The sequence below is a fragment of the Rattus norvegicus genome, chromosome 5 (genome assembly GCF_036323735.1).
Source record: "Rattus norvegicus strain BN/NHsdMcwi chromosome 5, GRCr8, whole genome shotgun sequence".
In the NCBI taxonomy this organism is placed as follows: domain Eukaryota; kingdom Metazoa; phylum Chordata; class Mammalia; order Rodentia; family Muridae; genus Rattus; species Rattus norvegicus.
Window position 1 is genome coordinate 165,256,990 of NC_086023.1, and position 21,397 is coordinate 165,278,386.

General features: G+C 50.6%; 1 protein-coding gene across 2 annotated transcripts in view; it reads left to right on the plus strand.

Moving 5' to 3' along the window:
• Positions 1-21,397, plus strand: part of Ctnnbip1 (catenin, beta-interacting protein 1) — a 48,976-nt gene that overhangs the window by 11,971 nt on the left and 15,608 nt on the right. Inside the window, exons 2-4 of one of the 2 annotated variants that reach the window (NM_001173388.1) lie at positions 9,053-9,137; positions 15,239-15,359; positions 15,961-16,051. In NM_001173388.1, the coding sequence (NP_001166859.1) occupies positions 15,264-15,359; positions 15,961-16,051 (187 nt within the window). In that variant the 5' untranslated portion in view covers positions 9,053-9,137; positions 15,239-15,263. The remainder of the gene's footprint in view (positions 1-9,052; positions 9,138-15,238; positions 15,360-15,960; positions 16,052-21,397) is intronic. The other variant, XM_006239436.5, reaches the window with a different exon arrangement.

Consider the following 21,397-nt stretch of genomic DNA (forward strand, 5'->3'; position numbering starts at 1 on the left):
GCGTGCGCGCACACACACACACACACACACACACACACACACACACACCCAGGCTCCTATCAGTCCTTGATGTTTGAGGATTATTTGAAGTGTCAGGTGGAAGGAGGAGCCGTTGTGATGTCCTGTGTCTGTAGTCCCAGCTATTCAGAAGGCTGAGGCAGGAGAATCAGTTGAATTTAGGTTCAAGGCCAGCCTAAGGGACATAGCAAGTTCCTGCATGACCCACGAATAATGAATTAAAAAAAAAAACAGGATCCTAGGGGGAGGGGTTAGGGGGATGTTGGCCTGGAAACTGGGACAGGGAATAACAATTGAAATGTAAATAAGAAATACCCAGTTTAATAAAGATGGAGAAAAAAGGGGCTGGGGATTTAGCTCAGTGGTAGAGCGCTTACCTAGGAAGCGCAAGGCCCTGGGTTCGATCCCCAGCTCCGAAAAAAAGAACCAAAAAAAAAAAAAAAAAAAAAGATGGAGAAAAAAAAATGGATCCTCATTGTAGTTGGCACCTATCATTCCAGCACTTGGGAAGCAGAGGGACCGTGAGTTTGAGACCAAGGTGGGCTACCTAGCAAGATCATGTTTAATTGGAAAAAAATAGGGGTCAGTGAGATGGCCCGATAGGTATAAGCCTATGGACTAAAGTTCACCCCTGGACCCACATGAAAGAAGGAGAAAACCAATTCTACAGAGTTGTCCTCTGACCTCCACACAGGTATGCTGTGTCCAGAGATCACACATGAATAATAAGTTAATGCATTGGGTATGGTAGCGCATGCTTTAAATCCCAGTACTCAGGAGGCAGAGGAGGGCGGGGCTCTGAGTCTACAGAGAACAGCCAGGTCTACAGAGTAAGTTTCAGGACAGCCAGGTCTAACAGCAAACCTTGTCTTGAACCCCTCCCCAACCAAAAAAAGTTAAGTTATTACATTTTGTTTTGTTTTAATTTAAAAAATCAAAAATTAAGGAGGCATTGTTCTTTAAAAAAAAAGATTTATTTATTTATTATATTTAAGTACACTGTCGCTGACACACCAGAAGAGGGCATCAGATCCCATTACAGATGGTTGTGAGCCACCATGTGGTTGCCACCATGTGGTTGCTGGGATTTGAACTCAGGACCTGTGGAAGAGCAGTCAGTGTCACTGAGTCATCTCTCCAGCCGGAAGCATTTTTCTATACTAGGATCCTGCCCTGGATGCACAGTCTCAGCTGTTAGCTATGTAGTAAGTTCAAGACCAACCTGGGCTACATGATATCATGTATATAAAATAAACAAATGAAAAACTGTGAGGCAGAGGCAATTGAGTCTCTAAGTTTAAGGCCAGTCTGGTCTACACAGAGAGTTCTAGGCAGACAGAGCTACATAGTGAGACCCTGTCTTAAAAAAAAAAAAATGGGGGCTGGAGAGATGGCTCAGCGGTTAAGAGCACCTGACTGCTCTTCCAGAGGTCATGAGTTCAATTCCCAGCAACCACATGGTGGCTCACAACCATCTGTAAAGAGATCCGATGCCCTCTTCTGGTGTATCTGAAGACAGCTACAGTGTACTTATATATAATAAATGAATAAATAAATCTTTAAAAAAAAAATGGGGATGGAGTGATGGCTCCTCAGGTTAAGAACACTGGCTACCCTTCTAGAGGACCAGATCAATTTCCAGCACCCCCACGGCAGCTCACAACTGTCTGTAACTCCACTTAACGGGACCTGGTGCCCTTTTCTGTGATCTGGCACCATACACGCCCCATAGTGCACAAATATACTTGCAGGCAAAACACCCATCACATAAATATCTTTTAAGAGAGAGGAGACCCAGGAAGGGAAAGGTTTTCTGTTATGAGGAGTATTTAATGGGAGCGAGGCTCCACTATAATGCATTTCTGAGAACAGGGTGCCCAGGGCTGTGGCATGTGCCTTAACCACCTTCTGCTTGCCCCCAGCCACACCTTGGGCGCTGCAATCTGACTAAAGGAGGTGCAGGCAGATGTTTAGACCCACACAGTGACACAGGCAGCAGCAGTCAGTAGGGTTGGGTCAGGAGCCTGGGAGGGAAGGAAGATGCTTCAGGCTGAGGAAACAGCAGATGCAAAGACCCAGAGGTATGTAGAGCAGGGCGTGGCTGGCAACAGTGATGTGGCCATCTGACAGCTTTTCTTGGCCTCGATTCCTGCCTCTGACGTAGTCCATTTGTGCCTAGAATCCTTACAGCCATCTGCGGACTCTAAAATCCACAGATGCTCCAGTTCCTTGGGTAAAATGACATGGTGTTTCATATCACGTGTGTACATCTTCCAATATAATGGTTTTCGAGACAGAGTCTTAGAGTGCTCTCTGGCTCTCAGACTCCCTGAGTACCTGACAAGGATCCTAAACTCTCTCACACATCTGGAGGTCAGAGAGAGGATAGCTTACAGGAGTTGGTTCTCTGCCCCCACCGTGTGGGCGCTGGCAGTAGGACTCCGGTTTCAGACAAGAGCCCTTCTCCGCTGGCCTTCTTTATTCTGCACTAAACCACCACTCTTAACGCCTAATGGCATGGGACATCTGTGTGTGCTGGTTGTTTCAGATCTAATGACATGAAGGAGAAGTCTGTCCACGTTCAGTAAAGAACAGGTACTTTCCCTCCAAACATTTTTAGCTCTAGTTGATTGAATCTGGACATGGATGTGTGGATACAAAGAGCTAATGTAGCAACCTCCAAGTTGAAATGATCAAAAATATCTTCTTTCATCACCTGGATGCGTTGGGACACATCTTTAATCATAGCATCTAGGGGGCAGAAGCAGCCTGGTCTACAGAGAGTTCCAGGATAGTCGGTGCTACACAGAGAAGCCCTGTCTCAAAAAACAAACAGTCAGACAGACTGTTTGGGTCTGTTAGGGTGACTGCTGCTGTTGCGGAGGACCTAAGTTTGGTTCTGAACATTTGGGTCAGGGGGTCATAACCACGTCTAACTCCAGCTCTGGGGGATCTGATACTCTCTCCCGGCCTCTGCAGGCATCTGCATGTGGGTGCTTACACCCACACACGCATCCATAGACACATCACAAAAATAAAAGTAAAACCTTTTGTTTAAAGGTTGTTGCTGGAGAGATGGCTCAGTGGTTAAGAGTCTGTGCTGCTTCTGCAGAGGACCTGAGTTCAGTCCCCAGCACCCACATTATGTGGGTCATAACCACCTAAAGTTCCAGCTCCCAGGGGAGCTGATGCCTCTAGCTTCCTTGGGCACTGTACTCACGTGCACACACCCACATACAACACCCACAATTAAATAAAGTTAAGAATTTTGAAAAAACAAAAGTTCCTAGCTAGGAGCAGTGGTACATATCTTTAATCCCAGCATTCAGGCGACAGAGCAGCCAAGACTACACAGTGAGATCCTGTCTATAAACAAAGTCTTATAGGGGCTGGAGATTTTAGCTCAGAGGTAGAGCCTTGCGGCCCGAGTCTATTCCAGGGTATGAAACAAAGTATCTGTAGACATTGCCAAACGTCTCCTGGGAAGTGAGATTGTGGGCAGTGAGAGCCACACTGCAGAAGGAACGCAGAATGGTGAACTTGGCCCCTGGCTATAGACAGCAGGAAAGGGTCCTTCTTAGCCTGCTGGCCCTGGGAAAGCTGTCTTCAGGAGGGTCCTGGACCCTTTTGGTTTGTGTGATGATGGTCTTTGGGCCTTGCTCTGAGCCAGGGTCACTACACATCTCCTGGGCTCTTAGGGAGCTCTCTGTACCCTCCCTCTGTTGTAAAGGTGGAGGCTTTATCGGTGCCCATACATACTATATTGCACATACTGTACTGATGCTCCTCCTGTGACAGGTGGGGGTCCTGGGTTCATCTGAAGGACTGGCACAGCCATGAATGGGACAGGCAGGCAGCTTGTGGTAGACAGTAAATATGTGGAGTTAGAGTCACTTCCGAACCAGAGGCCTGTGGTCAGAGAGACTGGGTCACCATACATGGGCTTCACAGCTATCTCCTACTTGATGAAGTCTCATACACTGGGACTAAAGTAGGGCAGTTAGGCCTTCGGAGACCTACTGTGTGCCTCCCCCCTGCCTGGAGACCTACTGTGTGCCCCCCCTGGCCTGGAGACCTACTATGTGCCGCCCCCCTGCCTAGAGACCTATTGTGTGCCTCCCCCTGCCTGAAATAGTAATGAGTTCCAAGTGTTTTTTTTAAATGCTTCCTTTCCTAGCTTCTAATTTTGTTTTCAAAGCTATGAAAAATTTGTAATATATACCCTTTGCTAAACTCACCAATTTTTCTGTGTAAAGAAGTGTTGTTATTTGTGTTTGTAAAGGCACATGGCCATGTTTAAGATGGGACACACGTGTCGGGGTCAGAGGACGACCTGACAGCTGTTTTTCTCCCACTGCGGGTTCTGCAGATGACACTGAGATGGTCAGGCTCATGTGGCAAGGCCCTCTGCGTGCTACTCGCCAGCCCAGTCCTCCAGTTTTTGCTGTATGCACTTCATGTTGTCTGTCAGCACACCCACAAATTCACAGGACACATGAGCACTGTGTGTGCACACGCGCATGCATGCCTTCATACACGTCCAGTGTTCATGTCCCAGAAGCCGCTGAGTTTTGCGCTGTACTTCCTGTCTTATTCATTGAGACAGGGTCTCTCGCCAAACCGAAAGCTGCTTACTGATCTTTCTGTCCCTTCCCACAGCTGCCGGGGTTAGAGACACACATGACCGCTTTCCTCTTTATATATATTTATATATATTAACACTCCCATGTTAGTGTGTGTGTGTGTGTGTGTGTGTGTGTGTGTGTGTGTGTGTGTGTGCCTAGGTGCTCAGGACCCAGCTCAGGAACTCTTGTACTCCTTCCCAGGCAGCAAGTACTCTTAACCCGAGCTGTCTTCTCAGTGCAGAATCCAGAGTTAAAAGCAACCATGGAAACCAGAATGCTAGGTTTGAGAAATGGCCCAGAGATAGGAGGACCCAGGTTTGGTTCCCAGAACCCCTGTGGAGACTCCAGTTCCAGGGGATCTGAGCTCCTTTTGCATCTGCTGAGAGGACTGCATGCATGTGGTGTAGTCATAGATGCAGGGAAGACACCAGACATAGAAATAAAGAACTAGGGGTTGGGGATTTAGCTCAGTGGTAGAGCACTTGCCTAGCAAGCGCAAGGCCCTGGCAAGGCCCTGGGTTCAGTCCCCAGCTCCGGAAAAAAAAAAAAAAAAAAAAAAAAAAGAAAGAACTAAGATCAAAAACACCACCACAGGGTATTTCTCGAGATCACCACAGTGTCCTCATTACACTCAACATGTGTGACACAGACACATTATTATTGTGTTTTGCATTATTGTCAGTTGCCCAATAATAACACTTTATAGCTCTGCCCTCTGCTTATAGGATGCAGCTCGAAGCAGGAACTCAGATCCAGGCTCTGCCTTGAGTCTTCTCATAGCCTTGGGCAGATTGCTTAGCTTCCCTGAGCCTCAGTTGCCTCGTCTATAAAATGGGAATAATTCCTAGCTTGCAGGCTCGTGAGGTCCAAATGTAAATAAGACAATGCATAGAACATGGCTGAGTCCGTGCCGGCACTTGGGAAACGCCAGGCAGCATTCGTAATTATCACTGTTCTGTTGCATGGCCTGGCTTTACAAGCAGGAAGCAGCCGGGGCAGATTTGAATTTGGGTTGGCCTCCTCGGGACACATTCCTAATCCCAAGCTCACATTCCGATGGCACTGCACCCTGCCTGAAAACTGCATGACTCGCCTGAGCCTCATCAGGAGCCAAGCGGCTGCAGGTTAATTACCAGGAATGGAGCAGGTGAACTTCCTGTGGTGCCACGTGTTTGCTATGACCCTGGAGGACCTGAGGTGCCACCCTGTGCGGGATTCCCCCAGAAGCTGGGACTCAGGCCTACTCCCTCTCCTGGCCCAGAGCACGTTTTTTACTGACTTACTGGAGGGCAACAGAGGAGCCCACATGACCTGGGTTCAAGCTGTATTCAGGCTGGAAAGGTCTCCTGTGTCTGCATCCGTGCCCTCACGGTGCAGCACACGGGGTGGTGGTGACGGAGACAGAGTGGCTTATTTGCAGAGCTAGGGAAGCCCTTGGCAAATGGCAGACCAGACCCTGCTTCCCACACACGGTTTGACACAACTGTCTCAAGTAGGTATGATCTTGCTTCCCAGCAGATATTGTTTCAGTGGCCTCACCTGCAGAGCGTGGTGCCTGCATCTGGTGGATCGTGTACACCATACAGGTGGTCATCCTACAGCCCACAGGGCAGCCCGCAGTGAGGACTGGGTCTGTTAAATATCCTCGGAGACCCCCCATAAAACATCCCCATGATTGGGGCACACTGGTGAGAGAGCCACCTCTAGCTCTTAACCCTTTCGTGCCTCTGACCCACTTGGGCCTGGTGTTTGAATTTGGAAGGAGAATGAAGAGAAAGAGGCTTGGGGATTTTAAGCATGTAGACTTTAAAATTCCTGTTTATTTATTTGTGTGTACTTTGTGTGGAAATCAGAGGGCAGCCTGTGGGAATAAGTTTTCTCCTACACACACACACACACACACACACACACACACACACACACACCCTGGAGTTAACAGATATACCAATCAATATTTTTGATTTAGTACACTGAGTAAGTGTATGAAAGCATCTTGAGCCTCAGTTTTCTCCTGGCGCCTGACTTTCTGTGTGCTGTGCTGCAGCCTGGCCCTTCCTGCGTTGTTACCTTTCTGGGCATCTGACTCTCAAGGCGTCTCTTCCCCAAGAGCCCATTCTTGCCCCAGGACCACTCAGGAGACCTGATGCGTCCCAGGCCTGGTTATTTCCATTCTGGTCCCAGAGATTTTTGGAGATACTCACTGTGTGCCCACTGTATCTGAAGGAAGGGTTTGTCCCTGTCATCTCTCTCTGTGAGCTTCTCAGTCCTCCTTTTCCTGTGGGCTGTGACTGGGCCCCCAGGCAGACTCCTCACAACACTCCCAACAGCTCCAGTTCCTGGAAGTCTGTCCCCAGGAGGCCTTATACTTCCGTCCATGTTCTTTGTCACACGCAGTGTCTGAGAAGCATTGCTCTGAGTCTGCCTTGAATGGAGTCTATCTCCCTCACCACAAGTTGAGAATACACAGAGAGATCAACTTGTGATGAGGGGAGATGGACTCTAAGTCATGCATGGGGACCCTTGTTAGCATGAGGGCCCTTGTCAGCATGCAGCCTCCAGTGCAGCCTTCAGTGCAGGAGACCAGCCATCATCCTGTGTCCACCTGGCTGGGAACAGAGCCAGCTCCTGGAGCACAAAAGTACCCAGTGCTGCCCAGGACCTAGGCCTCATGAGCCTCAGTTTCTTTCTTTGTAGTCTGGGACTGTTGGCCTGATTTTTAAATGGATAGCTGGCTGGGAAGGCCTGGGTCGTCCTGGCCTTCTGATGCATTCACTTAAGTCACAAAGTTCCCACTCCTCCTTGGAAGGTCCCGAGCCCCGTGGACAGGAGGGATAATTAGTGGTCATGGCTGTTGAAGAACTAAAAGCCTCAGAAGTAGGAGGTCCTCCTTTCATCTCCTTTGAAGGAATGTGAGGACTTGGGTGGAAAGTTCCCCAGGGTTCCTTGGTATTTCAGTGCTTTGATATCTGGAGGAAGAAGAGAGCAATTAATGCTATAAATGGCTTCTTCCTAGGGTTGCTCTGGTGGTGGGTTGGGTGTCAGGCAGGCACTTCCATCCCAGCCATCCTTAGACACAGCACACTCAGAGTGGTGTCTGACTGGGGGAGACGGTTGAAGTCCCACATGTGGGGCTGGGAAGATGGCTTAGTGGGTAAAGGCAGTTGCTACATAGACATGAGGACCTGAGTTCAAATTCCCAGCACTGTGTTTAAAAACAAAGGAATGGCCCCATGTGCTTGTCACCCATTGTGGGATGGCGTAAGCAGAGATAGGCAGATCCTAGGAAACTCTGTGTGTGTGTGTGTGTGTGTGTGTGTGTGTGTGTGTGTGTGTGTGTGTGTCTGTGTGTGTGTGTCTGTGTGTGTGTGTCTGTGTGTGTGTGTCTGTGTGTCTGTGTGTCTGTGTGTGTGTCTGTGTGTGTGTGTGTGTCTGTGTGTGTGTGTGTCTGTGTGTGTGTGTGTGTGTGTCTGTGTGTGTGTCTGTGTGTGTGTGTGTCTGTGTGTGTGTGTGTGTCTGTGTGTGTGTGTGTGTGTCTGTGTGTGTGTGTCTGTGTGTATGTGTCTGTGTGTGTGTCTGTCTGTGTGTCTGTCTGTGTATGTGTGTCTGTGTATGTGTGTCTGTGTGTGTATAGACCCCTTTGGAGAACTGTATTTTCCTTCCTGCATCTGGCTCAGAACCCATTGTCCTCAGGTTTGGCAGGGTTGAGAACTTGGAGACCACTCACTGCTAAGTGGGTACAAAGACTGGCACGCTCTAGTACTCTGGAGCGATGGCACTGGTCTCCTCAGGAGGCCACACTTCTCCCAGGTTAGCTAGTACATGTTATCCAAGTGATAAAGTTGCGGAAGCCAGAGAAGCTGCTCTTTCGTTCTCAGAAGAGGTGTTTTAGGACAGACAGACTGCTGCCAGGCTTGTCAGCGTGCAAGCCTCAGTCTTGCCTCCTGCATGTGTGACATGTGTCTGTACCAGAGGACAGCTGCAGATGTCAACTGCATACACCGGTGGACACAGTTGGAGCACATAGGAGGCTAAAGTTGATGGACCTGGCCTTGTCATCAGAGGTGTTTGGTGGGTGGGAGGTCATCTGTCACAGTGAGTCACTCTGGTCCCATGTTTTTAGATAGAGTGACTAGCCCAGAGGAGGGGGTGTGTGTTGTGTGGAGCAGCAGACCTGCCTCAGCCGGAAGTGCGAGGCCTGGTGCACACTCAGCACCCTGTCTTGGAGGTGTGAAAGCAGGCTCCCTGGGCTTGCCTGACACACAGGTATTTCTAGACTATGACAGAGCCATGGCCACAGGCTCTGCGCCAGCCGTTCTCTTCCCTCAGCGTGGGGGCGTGCGCACGGTCCTGCAGCAGCAGCCACTGGGCCCTTCAGGCTCCTCCCATGACCATGTTCTATGTTTCCACAGGGCGGCACCTTCCTATTTCTTCTCAGCCACAGCCCTCCCCTTAGAGTTCAGCATCTGTTTGCCTGAAGTTAATTTCCAGAAGCAGGTAAGGACTTGGGACAGTGCTGTTGTGGAGGGAGGGTGGGGAAGCCTTGAGACCATACTCCAAGGGTGAGCACGGTCGGTCATCACCATAGTCACCCATCACCTTTCTCCGTGGTCCCATGTGATGCTTGTTTCTTCCAGTGTGGGGGTTCTTTTTCTTTCCTGTTTTGTTTTGTTTTGTTTTGTTTACTTGTGCTGCTGGGACTTGAACCCAGGACCTGTGCATAACAAACACGCTACCTGATGGTAGGTTCTTACAGTCAATGCCACAGTGCTGCTGGGTTTTCAGATAGTTTACTATTGTGTATGGTAGGGACAGTGCCACGGTGCACAGGTGACTGTGGTTGGGTCTCTCTGTCCACCTCTATGTAACAGTTCTAGGGATCAAACTCAATTCACCAGGCTTGTGCAACAAGTGCCTTTATCTGCTGAGCTATCTGGATTGCCCTGGGTCAGTATTTTCTATAAACTCTATGAGTTTTATGATTTTTCTTTTGTTGGCTATAAACCTTGTGTAAACGTATACTCTTAAAACTTAGGGTTGGTGATTTAGCTCAGTGGTAGAGCGCTTGCCCAGCAAGTGCAAGGCCCTGGGTTCGATCCCCAGCTCTGGAAAAAAAAGAAAAAAAAAAAAAACTTGCCGAGATGTTTGTTTCTGTGGTGCATGGCAGATGGAGCTCAGGGCCTTGTGCAAGCAAGGCAAGTGCTTTACCATGGAGCCACATTCCCAGCTCTCATGCCCTTGTGGGGTGTCTGTCTGTCTTTGCCTGTCTGTGTCTGTCTGTCTTTGTGAGGGTGTGTCTATGTGTATGTACATGTCTGTGTGTGTCTCTGTGTGTATCTATGTGTATCTGTGTGTGTGTGTGTCTGTGTGTGTGTGTGTCTGTGCCTGTGTCTGTGTTTATGCTGCCTATTCGCGTCTTGGAACTAGGGTCTGCTGCAGCCTGGGCCAGCCTCAAACTCACTAAGTAGCTGAGGATGACCTTAGAATTCCTGTTCCCGGGTTGGGGATTTAGCTCAGTGGTAGAGCGCTTGCCTAGCAAGCGCAAGGCCCTGGGTTTGGTCCCCAGCTCCGAAAAAAAGAAAAAATAAAAAGAATTCCTGTTCCCTCAGCCTCTATCTCCAAGAGATGGATTGTAGGTATGCACCACTCTGCCTAGCTTCTTTTTAAAACATTTGTCAGATGCTTTAAAAATTACTTTTGAACCAGGCATGGTGGCACAGGCCTTTAATCCCAGCACTTGGGAGGCAGAGGCAAGTGGATTTCTGTAAGTATGAGGACAGCATGGTCTACATAGTGAGTTCTAGGATAGCCAAGGCTATGTAGAAAGACGTAGTCTCCAAAAATAAAAAATTAAAAAAAATGTTTTTGACACAGGTTCTCATTTTATAGTCTAGGTTGACTTGAAACTCACTACATAGCCCTGGGTAGCCCCCAAGTTAGAGGGAAGCCTCCATGCCTAGCTCTGATGGTGTGGGTTTTGCTTGGGTTTTTAGCAGAGTGTGTTCCTGTCTGTCTGTGGTAGGCCTGAGACTCAGTGTGTGGATCAGGCTGTTTTAAGCCTGTGGCCATCCCCCTGCCTCCACTTCCCAAGTGCTAGGATTACAGGTGAGAGCCACACCTGGCTTCCTGGTTTTATCATGAAAGGCAATTGGTGCACCCCAGAGGGCAGTGACCCCTGTGACCCGGAGGACCCAGCTGCTGTAAACCCTGAGAGCTCACAGCTGGGCCGCAGCGAGCAGGATGCTCTCCTGGGCTCAGTTTAAGGCTTCTTTTTTATGTTTTTCTAAGCAGATGCAAGTCCCCCGTTGTTATAAGCTAATATTTGTTTGTTTTTAATACATGTGAGTGTGCAAACAGCACTAGCTTCAGGTTTATAAATAACAGTGAGCACAAGTGGTTGTCCTTGTGACCAGGGTCACTGAAGCAAGTCAAGGGAGGCCAGCCTATCAGCTCCTCATCAGCTGATAGAGACCCACACAGCAGCACCGGCCACCCACGTTCTTGGTTTTCCTGCACTGCCTCCTAATCTTCTAAAGTGCCACCGCTTGGTCCATGTAGGTCTGTAGAGGCTGGGTGGGAAGACAACATCCGTGTCCTTGACGTCTCCCACACTCCGGTGCCCTGTCAGCCCGAGATCTCAGTTCTCATCCCTGTGTGGATCCTGCATAGTGATTGGGAGCCTCTTTCCTTGTCCTGTCCTGACCAGCCATGCTTCCTGTGGTGGAGGGGCAGGCTCAGAACTACCAACTGCATGGCACGTAGTGCCTGTCTGTGTGTCTTGATCCCTAGTATTTGTATGTTCTCGGTCAGATGGAATTTTCTGGCATGGCACAACTTTATCCATAACATATGGTTTATCACCACACAATGGGAAGCCACAGACGCTGCTCCTCCCGTTCATTCACATAAGAGACAACTGCTTGATGTTTCTTCCCACTTTCCCTTGTCTGCCTCTCTCCTGACTCCTGAGAAATTTTCTTAGTGGTAAGGAAGCACTGACCTGTTTTTAGGGGTGGGGTGTGTGTGGAGTGTAATCCCTAGCTGAAGCCATTCTTTCTTTTGATTCGGAGCTTGGATGAATAATTAGTATCTAAATTAATTGCTGTTTGAGCTTATGTAACTTAGGCACATTTTAATGGAGACCAGTTCTTAATCCCTACTGGGGAAACTAGGAATCCTCCAGTGACATTAATGTACTGCTTGACAGAACCATGATCAGAATTTAATAATGTACTCGGTTCAGGAGGCACCAAACCTAGCAAGCTGTGCTGTGCTTGTGGCACATCCGTCTGAGGCAGTTAGGGTTTCTCCTCTTCAGTGGTCAGTTTTCTGCACATTGACACCCTTACTGTGAATTAGGACAGACTTGCATCAGTTATGACGCTTCCTCGAACATTTGGCCTGGAACATGAAGGGCAGGGACCTGTGCTCCACTTTCTATCCAGAGCCAGCCCTGGGCGTTCCTTCCTTCCTATCTGCAGCAAGGCAGGGACAGCAAAGCATGGCTGTGACAGCCCCAGCGGATACTGCCACCAAGTCCTTGGAGAGCTCAATCCCTAGGAGAGAACTGACCTGGAAAGTCCTCTTCTCTGCCTTCACTTGTGCACTGTGGTGAGCACACAAACACACAAATACAGAAATTCGTGGGGCTGGAGAGATGGCTCAGCGGTTGAGAGCACTGGCTGCTCTTCCAGAGGTCCTGAGTTCAGTTCCCAGCAACCACATGGTGGCTCACAACCATCTGTAACGGGATCTGATGTCCTCTTCTGGTGTGCATGAAGATAGCAGTGTGCTCATATATAATAAATAAATAAACCTTTTTTAAGACAGAAATACATGTAAGCAGAATGCTAGACGACAGGAATTTTTAGAAATGCTGAGTCAGGATCCTTCTGAAGTTTAGGAGACAGTGCTGTACCAGGCAAGCTTGTTGAAGTGAGAAGACCCCACGGAGCCCTGCTGCTGTAAACCCCGAGAGCTCACAGCTGGGCCGCAGCGAGCAGGATGGGCTGTGCAGTCCATGGGGTGGAAGGGTGAAGCTGCGGGTCAGAGCGCTGTAATATGCACCCTGTGTAAAATGACTGCATGATGCTCAACAGTGGCGTTTCTCCAGCCAGCACTGCACTGCAGGATCCTCCTTGGGTTAACAGGAAAGCTCCCATGCGTTTGTGTATGGTGGCCCCTAGTGGCTGTTCTTGGCGTGTCAATGCGTCTTAGGGGCCAAGCCACTGAGACCCAACTTAGATCCACTGAGACCCACTGGGCCTTTGCGCACAGAGCAGAGTTGGAAGATCTTGCTCATGGGAGCTCCGATTCCCAGTCTGAAGGCTTTGTGGAGGACTTCCAGTGTTTTCTGGAGATCACAGTGGCTCAAGCCATTCTAAGTAGAGTCCTTTGGAAAAGTTAAATTAGTTTATGGGACTCTAGGTTAATACTGTTTGTTTGCTTGCTTGTTTGTTTGTTTGTTTAAGACAACATTTCTCTGTGTAACCTTCACTGTCTTAGATAATTTCTTTTAGACAAGGCTAGCTTTGAACTCACAGAGAGCTGCCTGCCCCTGCCTCCCAAGTGCTGAGATTCGAGGCAAGCACCACCATGCCCAGCTTGCTTGACTCTCTTAACATAATGACACTGTTTCCAAATTGGTATGGATGTAGTAGACAGGAGATCTGAGACCCATTCAGCCATTGGGCACTATTTACCCCGTGCCTGTTGGTGCTAGGCCCTAGGAGAACGGGCAAGCAGAGTGGACGCACCCTGGCCTGCCTTCCAGCACAGAGGAAAGAGACAATAAGCAGATGTTCCAACAAGACACTCAGAAAACTAGGACAGTGAGACAGGGCTGTGTGACAAGAGGTGAGGGCGCAGGATTGGCTCCCCTAGAAAGGTACCTTGAGGCTGAGATGAAGCCAGCTCTGGCCCAGGTGGTGGAACCCAACACAGAGGCTGACCAGCAGAAGACTAGGGAGAGCTTGGCTGCAGAGGGCACAGCGCTGACCACACGGGGCCTCACAGGCAACCCCAGGACTAGGACATGGATTTTCAGGAAGGACTAGGTGGGGGTGGTGTCATCTCTCCTGACCTGTGTAGACTGTGATAGTCACTCAGTAGCAGAAAGTAGCAGTAGTAGAAAGTAGCAGTAGCAGAAAGTAGCAGTAGTGGACGGTGTGAGCGGGCTATGAGCCAAGGCCAAGTAGTAGTTCAGATGGAAACAGCAGGGAAGAGCCGCAGCATCCATACTCAGTCCAGGCAGGGGTCACCATGAAGCCATGCGTGGTCCGTCCCCAGAGCAGCAGTGCTGGTGCCTGAACTAGAGTGAGAACAGGTGAGATGAAGGAGAGAGAACCCAGAACATTCTGCTGAGTTCTGCAGCAATTGAGTCCATACAGAGGCTGGGGTGTGCCCTGGAGATGAGGCTTGAGGCCACTGTGCCTTTTCCCAGGCCCTAGTAGTTACTCTGGCCCCTTCCTGAGCCTAGCGTGGGTTGGAAGGGAGTGGACGACAGAAGAAAGGAGTGTGGATTCTAGGGCTCCAAGGGTGGATATTGTATCAGTAGAAGGAATCCCGTGCTGTGTCAAGTATTCAGCATGATGTCAGCCCCATCTGGACAGGTTTCCAACCTGTTTCGTGGGCTTTCAGGGCGAGGGCCCCATTAGGCTTTTGAGCAGCTGACGAGCAGATACTCGGGAGCCGTCGCCCAGGCTCTGGCACATTCCCGGGTACGCCCTTGGCATGGAGTAGTGCCTCGTCCAGCATGTCCCCGTCTAGGACTCATGGGCCACTGAGAGTGGATGGTGTGAGGACTGTCCTTAGCCTGTCAGTCCCACGCTCCCTCATTCCCCGAGTGCAGCTCCTTGGTAGCAGGGCTGCCAAGGCCCCGCCCCACCAGCTGCTGCGTTATTTCTGACTTGTCCAAGAGTTCAAGTGTGTAACCCAAACCCCTAGATCCTCCTTCTCTCCCCCAGCTCCTTCTGGAGGAGGAGGCTCTGGGCTGCTCTCTCGGGCTGGCTGTAGCTCAGGCCAGTGACACCTGGGCACAGCCGCTGGCCTTCACAGCTATCTTCAGGAGCTGTCCTCAAACAGGTGGGGTGGGTGTGAGAGGGTGGCTATGGCAGCCCTTCCAGTGCCCTGGGAAGACCCTCTAGAGGGACTCCTTGGTGCCTTGCCCAGGAGCTGGCCACTTGAGTTCAGTAGGGGCTTTGCACAGGGTATTGTTACTGATCTCTGGGTTTCTTAAGCCCAGGGCCCCAGAGAGCCACCTCTGATCAAGTCCCTTTACTTGTGCTTGCTCCTTGCATTGAAAACCTAGAACTCTTGGGGCTTCGTTTCTCATTCGTCCTGTGGCTCTGAATAGAAACCTTGGCTGTTCCCCGCAGCCTCTGCTCTGGAATAAGAGCTCCTCAGCTGTACTACCTGGGCCTCAGGTCAGAAGGCATGGAGGGCCCACCACCTCCCCTACAACCTCTCCTGTGCTTTCAGAAATGAGGTCCCTACTGGGGAGGGTCTGTTTGAGAAAGGGCTGCATCACTTACAAGGGTTGGTATTAGAGTATATCTCATCCTGATAGTCTCCCCATAATGTTCCCCGTCTCCTTACAGGGGTCCCCAGAACTGGGCCACGGGGATGAACCGTGAGGGAGCACCCGGGAAGAGTCCGGAGGAGATGTACATTCAGCAGAAGGTCCGCGTGCTGCTCATGCTGAGGAAGATGGGGTCAAATGTGAGTGCCTGGGGGCTGTCCAGGAGCAGGGCCTGCTGCCCTGAAGGAGGGAAGGTACAGCTGCAGTTACTTCCTGGGGAGGGCTGTGGGCCTGTGGATTAATCTCTCTGCTGCCAGTTCAGGAATCCCCAACGCAGAGCCCACACGCTCACTTTAGGGAGCATTGCTGAGGTTATCTTTCCACTCCATTTTTATTTTGGGCAGGGACGGTGAGGACTTTACCCCTCCTTTCTGATCCTCAGTGACCTCAGAGAGGCTTCTCTCCTGGGGCAGATACGGGGCAGCTGGGCAGGGCGACCACTGGAGAGAGCAGTAGAGCAAGCACAGGGCATCTTTTGAAAAAGAAATGGAGAAACCCGAGACTGCTGATGGCCATTGGTGTGTGGCCGGGGACTGGGCTTTCATATCTACCCCACCCCAGAGTAGACACTGATCTAGATCCAGAGTGGCAGGCATGTGAATGTCGGGGACCAGGACGGGAGCAGGATGTGACTGCTGGGACAGATGCCAGGCATAGAGGGCAAGGAGCAAGAGGGGAGGTGCAGGGGCAGCAAGTGCGGGGTCCACGCTCCTCTCTCATCTCAGCGCTTTCACCCTGCAGCTGACTGCCAGCGAGGAGGAATTCCTGCGCACCTATGCAGGGGTCGTCAACAGCCAGCTCAGCCAGCTGCCACAGCACTCCATCGACCAGGGTGAGCCAAGGGCCAGGCACAAAGCTGAATGGGTGGCCTGGGAGTTCAGGAAAAGGGGAGCAGACAGTGTTCCTTCCCATGCACAGGCTCCTGTCTGGTCCCAGCAATGGGGATCCAACAAGGCAGGTGGTGATGTCTTTCTAGGCCTGGAGGGAGGAGGACGAGGTAGAGTGTCTGGAGCCTTGTGCAACCACAGAGGGTCTGGTTATTGCATCCCTTAACCTTCAGCCTGTTCCCTGTCTGCTCAGCACCTAGTTCAGGGACCACGAAACTGCTCAATGTTCTGAGATTTCTGTCCCTGTCAGGGACAACTGTGCAGGGACTGGTGGGCCGGCCCTTAACAGGAAGAGGTGGCTCAAAGGGCCTGATATCTCTACATGCAAAAGGGATCCTCACAGTCAAACCTTCACTCCGGTGTTTATTGTAGAGCAGGGCCTGTGCCAGGGATCGATACATAGTGTTTGACTGTTGACAGCTGTTTCTTGTATGACTTCCAGCTAGCAGGCAGTGTTTGGGGATCAGGAAGTAATTGCCCTTGACCACACCGAGGTGCCCAGGAGCCTCACTGCTGGGCTGCTGGGCTGCTGGGCTGCTAGCTCCCTGTCCCCTTGCTTCTTGTGGAGCCTCCTCCCCTCCGAGAGCCCCACCTGACTCTCTAGCACAGTGTTCTGAGCAGCGTCTCCTCATGGTCCTTTTCTGGTAGGCTTTCATGCTTGGTTGGGGCTGTACAGTATTTTAGTGAGCCAGGCAGTGTAGGTCACACCCTTAATCCCAGGAGGCCAGCTTGTTCTACAGACCAAGTTCTAGGAGTGCCAGGGCTACACAGAGAAACCCTGTCTCAAATTAAAAAAAAAAAAGATACTTGAGTGGCCCGTGGCATGTCCAGACAGGAGCAGCCACCAGAGCAGAGCAGAGAGCAGAGGAGAGCAGAGGAGAGCAGAGCAGAGAGCAGAGCAGAGAGCAGAGCAGAGAGCAGAGCAGAGCAGAGAGCAGAGCAGAGCAGAGCAGAGAGCAGAGCAGAGCAGAGCAGAGAGCAGAGCAGAGAGCAGAGCAGAGGAGAGGAGAGCAGAGAGCAGAGCAGAGAGCAGAGGAGAGCAGAGCAGAGCAGAGAGCAGAGCAGAGAGCAGAGAGCAGAGCAGAGAGCAGAGAGCAGAGCAGAGGAGAGGAGAGAGCAGAGAGCAGAGCAGAGCAGAGAGCAGAGCAGAGCAGAGCAGAGAGCAGAGAGGAGAGCAGAGGAGAGCAGAGGAGAGGAGAGAGCAGAGAGCAGAGCAGAGAGCAGAGCAGAGCAGAGAGCAGAGCAGAGCAGAACAGAACAGAGAGCAGAGCAGAGCAGAGAGCAGAGCAGAGAGCAGAGCAGAGCAGAGCGCAGAGCAGAGAGCAGAGCAGAGAGCAGAGCAGAGGAGAGCAGAGCAGAGGAGAGGAGAGAGCAGAGAGCAGAGCAGAGCAGAGGAGAGCAGAGCAGAGCAGAGAGCAGAGCAGAGCAGAGAGCAGAGCAGAGCAGAGCAGAGATCAGAGCAGAGGAGAGGAGAGAGCAGAGCAGAGCAGAGAGCAGAGCAGAGGAGAGCAGAGGAGAGCAGAGGAGAGGAGAGAGCAGAGAGCAGAGCAGAGAGCAGAGCAGAGCAGAGAGCAGAGCAGAGAGCAGAGCAGAGGAGAGCAGAGGAGAGCAGAGGAGAGGAGAGAGCAGAGAGCAGAGCAGAGCAGAGAGCAGAGCAGAGCAGAGAGCAGAGCAGAACAGAACAGAGAGCAGAGCAGAGCAGAGAGCAGAGCAGAGAGCAGAGCAGAGAGCAGAGCAGAGAGCAGAGAGCAGAGCAGAGAGCAGAGCAGAGAGCAGAGCAGAGAGCAGAGAGCAGAGAGCAGAGAGCAGAGCAGAGAGCAGAGCAGAGAGCAGAGAGCAGAGCAGAGAGCAGAGCAGAGCAGGGTGTCTGCTGTGTTGAGGCTGCTGGGGAGGAAAGCAGGTCAGTCACACTAGGCTGCCATTCCCATTATCCTTCATGTTGTGGGCTCAGCCCTAGATACAGGGGTCGCTTCCCCAACTCAGAAGAGTCCTCCAGGGAACCTTGAGCAGCCCAGCACCTGGGGGCTGTGCGTGTATCACACAAAACTACATCCCGGCAGGCCTGCTCAAGTACTCTGCAGCCAAGCGTGTTTACGGTCGACCCCACCTTCCCACTGGCTCTGGAAGGAGTCCTTTTCTTCTTGATGGCTGGTCTGGGTTTCTCCACCTAGCTCCTAAGCCAGGTCCACCTGAGCACTTCAGACTTCTGAGCTAGTTCCAAGGGACTCTGTCCTCCCACATGATCCTGAGTTATTGGGTCTCTGAGTCTCTGCAAATGTCCCTGGTTCCCACCCTTAATAGGACAGGTGAGGAACCGAACCTTGGGACCAGGCAGGATTGGCCATGCCCACTATGTACCGAGGGGATACATACTGGGTTGCTAGTAGGGAAAAAATGGTTCCTATGGTGTTGAGGATCAGTCCAGAAGCCTCGTGTATGCCGGCCTATGCTCTACACTGGGTACAGCCCAGGTTTTCTTTTTTTTTTTTTTTTTTCGGAGCTGAGGACTGAACCCAGTGCCTTGCACTTGCTAGGCAAGCACTCTACCACTGAGCTAAATCCCCAACCCCCTGGGTTTTCATAATGGACTTTTGCTTTCAAAGTTAGTGAGTTTTGTAAAATATTTTTTGTGTGTTGTTCATGCATTCTTTTGTAAGAAGTGAAAAATCTTCTCTGGGTCCAACCTAGGGCCTTGGACATGCTAGGTAAGCACTCCACTATTAGGTTATATCCCCTTGTCTTTAAGAAGTTATATGTTGACCCAGAGAGATGGCTCAGCAGTTAACACCAAGTACTGTTTTTTGCGGATGGCCAGAGTTCAATTCCCAGTACACCCATATCAGACAAAACTACCTATAACTCCAGTGCAGTCTAATGTCTCTGGCCTCCATAGGTACCTGCACTCACATGCACAGACCCACACACATACTTAACTAAAAAAAAATAATTCAATAAATTTTTTTTTTTGGTTCTTTTTTTCGGAGCTGGGGACCAAACCCAGGGCCTTGTCAATAAATCTTTTTAAAAGTTACTGTTTATTATTTATTTATAATAATAAATAATAATAAAAGTTATTATTTAGGGGCTGGGGATTTAGCTCAGTGGTAGAGCGCTTACCTAGGAAGCGCAAGGCCCTGGGTTCGGTCCCCAGCTCTGAAAAAAAGAACCAAAAAAAAAAAAAGTTATTATTTAGCTGTACATGTTGGTACACACTTATAATCCTAACAAGAGTTCAAGGCTAGCCTGAGATACATAAGACTCTATTTCATATACACACACACACGCACACGCACACGCACATGCACACGCGCACGCGCATGAAAACTCACTTTGCAGAACCAACATTTGAGAATACTACAAATATGTCTGCTGTTAAGAGGGTCACGGTTATGGCTGAGGATTTGGCTCAGTTGATGGAGTGCTTGCCTAGTGTCCACGAAAACTCGGGTTCAGTCCCCAGCACCAATCAGGCGGGTGGTAGCACCTCCTGAGGCCCCAGCACTTGGGCGGCAGAGGCAGGTACATCAGTTAAGTCTTGACTACATAGTGAGTTGGAGGTTGGCCTGGGCTACACAAGACTCTGTCTCAAAAAGAGGAGGTAACCATGGTGACCTCACTGTGCCTTGGCTCTGAAACTGCTGATGTAGCCAGAAGCAGTTGTGGGCAGATAGATGTGGTCTCTTGGGTGTGAGGCACCCATAGACACTTTCTTTGCTGTGGCATGAGTTTCCCGGATTGGGGGAGAACCATATCTGACGAAGGGTGTGGAACATGTGTGCTGCTGATACCCCAAACCTTTGGAAGTCACACAGACCCAGAGCAAATGCTACTTGAGGGGGCTTGGGCACTCTAGGGACTGTGAATTGGGGCTAGGAGGCATCCAATGTGGAAGACCCCTCAAGCTCTCTTTTATTTTCTGTTACAAATAAACAAACGTACAAATGCATATTAATATTACCCCAGGCTAGCGTATAGTCTAGGCCAGGAGCATATGTCTCTGTTCATGCTGTGACTCTGAGTGGCATTGGCCAAACCAACATCAGCTCATGTACCCAGATGTCCTGCTGTCTCTGCCTCGGTGGCCAAGGGATCTTCAGTCTGTCCACTAGGTGGCTCTGTCTCTCAGCAGATGACAAGGCTTCACCCTAGAGTTCCAAGACCTAGACAAGATTTCCAGCATCTTCCTTCAGACTGTCCCTCTTGACAAAGATCCTGAGGCAGACCCAGCCACAGGACAGGACTCAGTCTCATACACTCTTGCCCACTGAGACTGGAGGGGTCTAGAACCCTGGACTCTTCTACCCACCACGGTCCAGCTCTGGGGCAGAAGCCTGCACCGTAATGTTGACCAGGTGGTTCCTACAGTGGCCCAGTGGCCTCCCAGAACTGAACAGTGGTCCCTCCCAGTTCTCAGCTTGCCCATCTCTACTAAGCAGAGATCACTATGGCCGCCCCCTTCTTCCTCTTCATCCTTGGTGCTCCCCTGCCTCCTCCTGTCCTCTTCAGCGTATTGGTGCCTCTAGATTCAGTCCTTCCCCTTCCCCTGCCCTCTTTACCTATTTCACATGAGTTCCATAGACTTCAGGTCAGCACCTTCCAAACATCCCCTCAGCCCAGACCCCACCCCTCACCCCCAGAGCTTTCCACCCTGTCTTGACACACCCCACCTCACCCTGCGTGCTCAGCGGGTCCACATGGCCCCTCCTTTTGGCTCCCTTTCTTCCCCTGCGTGCTCACATGGTAAGGGAGCAGGTCACAGCCCAGGCTCGTGCTAAGCACTGCCATTGCTTCTGAGGTTCCGATCCTTCTGCCTCGGCGCTCCCCAACCAGCCGCCTCCTCTTAGGTTTTTGGCTTTTTGTTCTTGTTGTTTTGTTTTTTAAGATTAATTTATTTTTGTTTTAATCTGTGTATGTACATGTATGTATGCATGTATGTATGCATGCATGTATGTATGTATGTATGTATACCACATGCATGCAGTGCCCACAGAGATCAGAACAGAACATGGCATGAGATCCCCGGGAACTGAGTTACAGATGATTGTGAGCCACCGTGTGTATGCTGCTCTGAATGCAGGTTCTCTGAAGGAGCGGCAGTGCTGGTAGCCTCTGAGCGGACTTTGCAGCCCCAGCCGTCCCGGGCTTTTTGTTTGTTTGAGACAGGGTCTGATGCGGAGGGTACTGGTCTTCAATTTGCTTCGTAGCTGAGAATGATGTCATCCCTTTAAATTTCCCCATTTACGTATGTGTATTAACGTGCCTGCCATGACCCATGTATATGGAGGTCAAAG